This window comes from Capra hircus, chromosome 8 (genome assembly GCF_001704415.2).
Source record: "Capra hircus breed San Clemente chromosome 8, ASM170441v1, whole genome shotgun sequence".
Lineage (NCBI taxonomy): Eukaryota > Metazoa > Chordata > Mammalia > Artiodactyla > Bovidae > Capra > Capra hircus.
Genome location: NC_030815.1, coordinates 94,089,488 through 94,098,962, shown reverse-complemented (window position 1 = coordinate 94,098,962; position 9,475 = coordinate 94,089,488). Strand labels below are relative to the sequence as shown.

The following is a 9,475-nucleotide window of genomic DNA, read 5'->3' as shown; positions in this document are numbered from 1 at the left end:
ATATCATCACTTGTCAGGGTCCAGTTTGACATTCAAACTAAACTGTGAAATAACCACTACTTGATATTTTATGAGGACTGTGTTGTAGAGAGTGAAATTTATCTCCAGATGAGAGAAGACACTGCTGCAATCTGACTGCATGTTCTCTGCTTTCACATTCAGCACAGGTCCCTATGAAAAAAACTGAAAGCTATTTGGAAGAAGCAGTGCTCATATTTTCAAGGGTCAGAGCTGTCACTTCCATCTTACATTTGGATTGTTCATTTTAAACAGGGCTGAGATAGAACTTTCTGTTTCTCCTGAAGTCCGGGTGGCGGGGGAGGGGGTAAAGTGGAGGCTATGGAAGGAATGAATACACGGTGTCTAATAGGTCAGCGTGGCCCAGGTCTCTTCTCACTGCAGATGCATATGTTGAATGCTACCAGATACCAAAGGGACAGTGTTGATAAACTGTTAGTTGTGATGATTTCTAGGTAATGTTTAATGCACGGCAAAACCAATACAGTATTGTAAAGTAATTAGCCTCCAATTAAAATAAATAAATTTAAATTAAAAACAAATAAAAAAATGATGCAATGTATTTGAGACTTTCAAATTTGAAAAATTACTTGCAAATTAGCACAACCATGAAAAATTTCCAATCAAAGATACTGGCTTGTTTAACCCTAATGTCCTCGTTCACATCTGTGTTATTTTCAATATAAAAGTTTTCTCAACAGATCAGCTCATGTTATCTACTGTTAGAAGCTATCTACCCTGTAGCTACTATTAGAAACCTTGGACATCTACATATTCCAGTTTCCGTAACAGAGGCTCAAACATCTAGGTAGTTTGCTTATCTGAATTCCCAGAAAGAGAATGCTGATTAGTATGTACACCTTTATTATTTAAATTGTTATTTATTGTCTTATTATTTACTTACCATTGTTTGTTTATTTGCCATTTTTCCCCTTACCGCTCCTGATCTAAGAACTTAACTTGTGCCTTTTAAAACTATCATTGTAGATTTTGTAAATTCAGAGTGAGGGAAAAAAAATCCCAATATTTATTGAATCCTACTGTAGGTGTTTCAGGATTCTCCTTTATTGTGACTCAATCCATTATTGTCCTGGACTTATTGAACACTATAGATAAAAGAACTCTCCGCTTCAAAAGGTAGATTATTCTATTTTCAAGAAATCTAATGATTTTTTTAAAAAATCACTTCATTTATATGGATTCTTAAGTTCCCAGGATGAAAATGTACTATCTGCATGATTTTATGTCTTCCAGGAGTCACAAACTCAAACATCTTCATGGCTAGGTAAGGAACATACTTGAGTAAAACAAGCTGAGTCTAAAGCAGTATGGATGAGTGAGGACTGTAACAGATCTCTTTAATTCTATGTGACTAAACAAAATGCATGTGATATGATATTCCTTTTCCTACCAGTTTATCATCTCTGACTCTCTCTCTACTCAGTGTTTTTTATTAGAATTTCTTCTTTATCCTGCCAAATTAAGTTTTATGTATAACTTGGTGATGGCAGTATATAGAGGACTGCTTTCTCCTCACAGAATAAATTGATTTCACTTTTAAAGTTTTCCACATGATGATCTCATCTATTATTTTCTTTACTGTTTAGTTGTGATCAAGGAGAAGAAATGAATCTCTTAGAAATGGCCCCAGATTCCCTCCAGAAAACATGAAGAGGGGAAGAGTATTGTTGTTAAAAAGTTACAAGTTTACTTTAACAAGCTTGACTTTGGACTGTTGCAAGCACATGGGACCCCATCCCTGTGTAACCTGTTTGTACCTTGATGTCAGAAAGGTCAGCTAACTTTTAATGATGTCCTCTGAGATGTAGTTCCTGCTCAGGTGTAAATATCAAACTGTGTTTTTGATTCCAGAGGGAGATCACCAGGCTATGAAAAACAAGTAGAAAAAAAGTGATGTCTTCCAAGGTCTATTGTCCTTTGGAATTACTGTGTAATACATACTTAGAGGTCATATAGAGTTGGAAATTATTCTTTGTCCATCTTCTACAGGGATGGGTAGGAAGTTCTTTCAACAGTCAAAAACTTGATCTATATAATAGGGTGATGAAAAGTGTGTGGATTTTGGAGTCTGTTTAATTGTGCTCTAGTACCCACCCAGTGACACTTCCTGGCTGTGTGGCTGAGGGCAATTTGTATAACTTTTTGGGATTCTACGTTTTGTGTTGTATAAAATCATGTATGTCTTCGGGTTTTTATGAGGATTAAATGTATCTACAAGATCAGTTCATTACAGTTCAGTCTCTCAGTCATCTCCGACTCTTTGCAGCCCCATGGACTGTAGCATGCCAGGCATCGCTGTCCATCACCAACTCCTAAAGCTTGCTCAAACACATATCCATCGAGTCGGTGATGCCATTCAACTATCTCATCCTCTGTATTTCCCAGCATCAGGGTCTTTTCCAATGAGTCAGTTCTTTGCATCAGGTGGCCAAAGTATTAGAATTTCAGGTTCAGTACCATTCCTTGCAATAACTTATTCCTTTTAGGATTGACTTGTTGGATCTCCTTGCAGTCCAAGGGACTCTCAAGAGTCTTCTCCAATACCACAGTTCAAAAGCATTAATTCTTTGGCACTCAGCTTTCTTTATAGTCCAAATCTCACATCCATACATGACTACTGGAAAAACCATAGCTTTGACTATGTGGACCTTTGTTGGCAAAGTAATGTCTTTGCTTTTTAATATGCTGTCTAGGTTGGTCATAGCTTTTCTTCCAAGGAGCAAGCATCTTTTAATTTCGTGGCTGCAGTCATCATCTTCATTGATTTTGGAGCCCCCCAAAATAAAGTCTGTCAGTGTTTCCATTGTTTCCCCATCTATTTGCCATGAAGATATGGGACCGAATGCCATGATCTTAGTATTATGGCTGTTGAGTATTAAGCCAACTTTTTCACTCTTCTCTTTCACTTTCATCAAGAGTCTCTTTAGTTCTTCGCTTTCTGCCATAAAGGTGGTATCATCTGCATATCTGAGGTTATTGATATTTCTCCCAGCAATCTTGATTCCAGCTTGTGCTTTATTAAACCCAGCATTTAGCACCATATGCTCTACATATAAATTAAATAAGCAAGGTGGGAATATAAAGCCTTGATGTACTCCTTTCCCAATTTGGAACCAGTCTGTTATTCCATGTCCGGATCTCACTGTTGCTTCTTGATGGGCATACAGATTTCTCAGCAGGCAGGTGAGGTGGTCTGGTATTCCCATCTCTTGAAGAATTTTCCGCAGTTTGTTGTGATGCCACAGTCAAAGGCTTTGATGTAGTCAATAAAGCAGAAGCAGATTTTTTTCTGGAATTCTCTTGCTTTTTCAATGATCCAAAGGATGTTGGCAATTTGATTTCTGGTTCCTCTGCCTTTTCTAAATCCAACTTGAACATCTGAAAGTTGTTGGTTCACGTACTGTTGAAGCTTGGCTTGAAGAATTTTGAGTATTACTTTGCTATTGTGTGATGAATTCATTTCTGTGGTAGTTTGAACATTTTTTGGCATTGCATTTCTTTGAGATTGGAATGAAAACTGACCTTTTCCATTGCTGTGGCTGCTGCTGTTTTCCAAATTTGCTGGCATATTGAGTGAAGCACTTTTACAGCATCATCTTTTAGGATTTGAAATAGCTCAGCTGGAATTCCATCACTTCTGTTAGCTATTGGCCTGTAGTTTTCTTTTTTGTGTTGTCTTTTTTGGGTTTGGTATCAGGGTGATGTTGGCCTTCTAGAATGAATTTGGAAGTGTTCCTGCCTCTGCAATTTTTTTGAAGAGGTTTAGAAGGATAGCCATTAGCTCTTCTCTGAATAGAATTCTCCTGTGAAGCCGTCTGGTTCTGTGGTTTTGTTTTAGGGGAGATTTTTGATCACTGCTTCAATTTCAGTGCTTGTAATTGAGTTGTTCATAATTTCTGTTTCTTTTTGGTTCAGTCTTGGAAGATTGAACTTTTCTAAGAATCTGTCCATTTCTTCCAGGTTATCCATTTTATTGCCATATAGTTGCTCACAACAGTCTCTTATAATCCTGTGTATTTCTGCATTGTCTGTTGCAATCTCTCCTTTTTCATTTCTAATTTTGTTGATTTGATTCTTCTCTCTTTTTTTTTTCTTAATGAGTCTGACTAAGTATTTGTCAATTTTGTTTATCTTCTCAAAGGACCAGGTTTTAGTTTTACTAATCTTGGCTATTGTTTCTTTCATTTCTTTTTCATTTATTTCTGCTTGGATCTTTATGGTTTCTTTCTTTGTACTAATATCAGGGGGTTTGTTCTTTTTCCAGTTCTTTCAGGTGTAACGTTAGGCTGCCTATTCGATGTTTTTCTTGCTTCTTGAGGTAGGATTGGATTGTCTATAAACTTCCTCTTGGGACTGCTTTCACTGCATCCCATATGTTTTGAGTTGTTGTGTTTTCATTGTCATTTGTTTCTAGAAATTTTTTTATTTCCCTTTTGATTTCTTCAGTGACCTGTTGGTTATTTGGAAACATATTGCTTAATCTCCATGTGTTTATGTTTCTTATTGTTGTTTTTTTCCTTGTAATTGATATCTAGACTCATAGCATTGTGGTCAGAGAAGATGCTTGATATGATTTCAGTTTTCTTAAATTTATTAAGGTTTGATTTGTGACCCAAGATGTGCTGTATCCTGGAGAATGTTCCATGCACACTTGAGAAAAAGGTTTATTCTTCTGCATTTGGATAGAATGTCCTGAAGATATTAATGAGATCCATTTCCTCTACTGTATCATTTAGGACTTGTGTTTCCTTATTAATTTTCTGTTTTTATGATCTGTCCATTGGTTTGAGTGGGGTGTTAAGGTCTCCTATTATTATTGTGTTACTTTCAGTTTCTCCTTTTATGTCTTTTAGTGTTTGTCTTATGTATTGAACTGCTCCTATGTTGGCTGCATAGATATTTACAATTGTTATATCTTCCTCTTGGGTTGATCCCTTGATCATTAATTTTGTTGCTTTCTCTCAAAGTCCTAAGTCTATCCCTTCTCACATATATTTTAGTATCTGATGAACTACTTGATGTTTTCCTTTCATATGGACATATGACAATTATTATATGTCATTTTAGAGCATACTGAAGAGGTTTTTATAATCTACATTTTAGACACAAGGAACGAACTATAAAGGAAATACAGATGTCTTTCCCCATACCTGTTATTTAGTTATGTAAGGAAGTGACAGTCTAACCAAATCTGTTGCTTATGCTCCATCTGATTTGCTATATTTCTCAAGCAAAGAATTGCATATATTATTGTTTTTAAAGATACCTCAAGATAAAATAAAGACTTAGCAGGACGGCTTATCTACCAAAAGTGAAAGAGCATTATAGAGCATTAGCAATACAAAATCACCAATATTTATTGGACATTCAGGACATCCTGCTGCTGCTGCTGCTAAGTCACTTCAGTTGTGTCCAACTCTGTGCAACCCCATAGATGGCAGCCCACCAGGCTCCTCTGTCCCTGGGATTCTTCAGACAAGAACACTGGAGAGGGTTGCCATTTCCTTCTCCAGTGCATGAAAGTGAAAAGTGAAAGTGAAGTTGCTCAGTCGTGTCCAACTCCTAGCGACCTCATGGACCACAGCCTACCAGGCTCCTCTGTCCATGGGATTTTCCAGGCAAGAGTACTGGAGTGAGGTGCCATTGCCTTCTCTGAGGTGTCCATATAGAAATATAAATAGATCCCTGAAATTGTTGGAAAACTAAGCAGTGTTGTGACTTCTAGCACAATGAAGTTTACGTACAAATTTAAATACATATTTTACAAGAGCATGTACATATTTTACAAGAGCATGTGCATATTTTGGGACAAATCAAAAACATAGTTTTGAGTTGGGAAGGAAATATTAGTAGAATCAATTATTATAGGAGAAGATAGGTGACTTTTTAAGGATTGAGGAAATTAATGTGCGGAGGGGTCGAAATTAAAATACAGAGGAACGTGATTAACTTAAAGAAATAGACAAAAGTATAAAAAGAAATGGACAGAGAAAAGCACATATAAAATCATAGAAAGCAATATAAGGTGTATGCTCATGAAAAAGTTCTGATCTATTATATACAATGTAGCTTAATAGACTTTCTGAGTCACTCATTCAAAAATGTGCTATCTGTCTGAAGTCATGACCCAAACTATCCATACTGGACTTTTAAAATTTCTTTCTGGCCTTGAATATATGAATTCACTTTTATCCTATAACTTTGTCTATTTTATTCCTTATGTATATTTCTTTTAATTTCAAAATAGGTTGGTATTGATATCCTGGATGCAGTTAACTTATCTAAAAAATGAAAGTAAGTAAAAAAAAAGTGACAATGCAATTAATTCACAGAAAATGTCTTTTTTATTTCATTCCTAATATCTAGATCATTTTCAAGTCTATCATTTTGGTTGTTTCAACTAGGGATTTAATTTAAATTAACTTTGCTTTGTAAATAAATTTTAAACTAAAAAGCTCTCACATTTCATGAAGTTAGTTTGGTGAACATTTGCCTCTATTTCAAAAAGTTTCACAGGTGGGAGACTATTATTTCATTTTTGAGCTTTAGTTCAGCCACATTATATTCTTGACATCGTTCTTAACTGTGTCTGTGGGACAATGTCCCTAATGCACCAGAAGTTTCTCCATTCAACAGATCTCTCATTCCAACTTTAAATTGCTTTGGGAATGGGGAATAATTACCACTGTTGCACGACAAATATTTAGTCTTTCAGATCTGTGGAATCTGACATTGGTTGTTGAACCTGACCTTAGTTCAGAATGCTGACATAAATACTAAGAAGAAATTAACAGGTTCTCCTAGGAGGTGCAAATAATTTATCAGTGTAAGGGTAAGTCTTGAATAAAATAAAAATATACCCTTTCATTCCATAATTAAAATTCTTATTCAATATTGATTTAAAATATGAACAGCATGAGGCAGTGCAGCCTCCAATTAATTATTAGGACCAAATACAGCTGTGATTAATTATTCAGCACACTTTGGGAGTGTATTAGAAATGCAGAGTCACAGGCCCTGCATCAGCCTCGGCAAAAGAAAATCTACATTTTAACAAAATATCCAAGAAGTTTATATACATATTAAGAATTTAGCAAAGGCTGAAATAATTAATTCTTCATTAATACATCAAGGCCCAAAATTCTGGGTAGTACTTGGTGGGAAAACTTGATATCATAACTTTTGGTGTTGTAGCCCACAGAATTCTATACTTCATGGGTAAATATCTGTGCTTCAAGCTCCACTCTTTACTTATAGGCTGGATTACTTTTGCCACATTCTGTCTTTCACATTTGAAAGAAAATAGAGATAATGAGAAGATTGATTTTTTTAATAAAGTGCTACACACATGTATACCGTTAGATATTTAAGCATTATTAGTGTTTTCTCAGGTTCACTTAAATACATAAATTATCAAGAATAATTTTGATGTCACTGAATGAAGCAAATGAAGAGACTATTTTTCTTCAGAGATCTCCACTGTATTCTTGCAGAACTAGTTTACACACTAGTCTTGTAATGGGAAGTAACAAAATAGTAAGAGCAGACTGAGACTACCAGATCAACAACAAACTTGATGTTTGAACAAATGTTAAATTACCGTGTATGTGATTCAGTTTACTACAATCAAATGTCTGCCCTGTAGAAATACACAATTTAGCAGACTGAATCGAGAACTAAGGAGTCAGGCAGACAAACAAGTATGCGTAAAATCACACTTGCTCTAAGATTTTCAACACTTTTATTAAATACTGGATCAAAATTCCAGTCTTTTTGGTCTTTTGCCTTCCCCACCACTCTCTCACTGAGACTGATTTAATGAAGTCAGATTTATCATCTGAAATATTCTAGGACTTTTATAAAACTCAATTTATAGTGTCTTCAACAGTGGGGAAGGTTGCTTCTGAATTTGCTTCTGATCCTAGGTAGATACTAGAGTGTGTTGCCATGCCTTCCTCCAGGGGATCTTTACAACCCAAGGATGAAACCCAGGTTTCCTGCGTTGCAGGTGGATTCTTTACCAGCTGAGCTGCCAAGGAAGCCACTTCAAACATTAGACACAGGGCATTGAAATTCTCAGTTTCTCAGTATCACTGTGTTTTTGGCAAAGACATTCTTGAAGATAACTGAATGACAGAGTTTTGAAGAAAACACACTGTTTCAACCTAGAATAATGTCTATTCAAGAAATTTGTTATATGTGTTACTTGGCAGTGAAAATATTTTATGTTGGTACTTTTCTGACATCCTGAAAGCTAGGACATGGATAGAATAAATAGGACATTTGTGAATGAATTCATCCTTCTGGGACTCTCTGGTTACCCAAAACTTGAGATTATTTTCTTTGCTGTAATTCTAGTTATGTATCTAGTGATTCTAATTGGCAACAGTGTTCTGATCATAGCAAGCATATTTGATTCCCATCTTCACACCCCCATGTACTTCTTTCTGGGAAACCTCTCTTTCTTGGATATCTGCTATACATCCTCCTCTGTTCCCTCAACTTTGGTGAGCTTAATCTCAAAAAAAAGGAACATTTCCTTCTCTGGATGTGCAATGCAGATGTTCTTAGGATTTGCAATGGGGTCAACAGAGTGTTTCCTCCTTGGCATGATGGCTTTTGACCGCTATGTGGCCATCTGTAACCCTCTGAGATACCCTGTCATCATGAGCAAGGTGGTGTATATCCTGATGGCTTCTGTGTCATGGCTCTCTGGTGGGATCAACTCAATTGTGCAAACATCACTTGCCATGCGATTGCCTTTCTGTGAGAATAATATTATCAATCATTTCTTATGTGAAATACTGGCTGTTCTCAAGCTAGCTTGTGCTGATATATCCCTCAATATTGTTACTTTAGCAGTGTCAAATATGGCTTTCTTGATTCTACCCCTTCTGGTCATTTTTTTCTCGTATATGCTTATCCTCTCTACCATCTTGAGAATGAACTCAGCCACAGGGAGACACAAGGCCTTTTCTACCTGCTCAGCACATCTGACTGTGGTGATCATATTTTATGGTACCATTTTCTTCATGTATGCCAAACCCAAGTCTCAAGACCTCCTTGGACAAGACAATTTGCAAGCTAGAGAAGGGCTTGTTTCCATGTTTTATGGGGTGGTGACCCCAATGCTAAATCCTATAATCTATAGCTTGAGAAACAAGGATGTAAAAGCTGCTGTGAAATATTTACTGAGTCAGAAATCTGTTAACCAATTAAGACCAAAGTGAAATGTGGTTTTAGTGTATCGAGACAAGACATGGCATTAGTAGGCAATCATTGATGACCTCCTTTGGGGAAACCAAAGTTATGCATGGAGATTTTCATTCTTTGTCTTCACTAGCTCAGCTTAGCTACAATCCCTGGGTTCAGTAGTCTGCTATAAACTCAGATTCCAATAGGTTCTGATCCACATTTCAGAAAGACAGACAATTAC

General features: G+C 36.3%; 1 protein-coding gene across 1 annotated transcript; it reads left to right on the top strand.

Annotated features, from left to right (window-relative positions):
* Positions 3,216–9,269, top strand: LOC102168828 (olfactory receptor 13C4). The gene is made up of 2 exons (XM_013966210.2): positions 3,216–3,230; positions 8,298–9,269. Exon 2 carries the CDS (start codon positions 8,301–8,303, stop codon positions 9,267–9,269), a length of 969 nt encoding a protein of 322 aa, XP_013821664.2. The 5' UTR covers positions 3,216–3,230; positions 8,298–8,300.

Bases quoted from the DNA above. Each gene is read 5' to 3' on its own strand.
- LOC102168828 (XM_013966210.2), top strand. From the start codon at position 8,301: ATGGATAGAATAAATAGGACATTTGTGAATGAATTCATCCTTCTGGGA.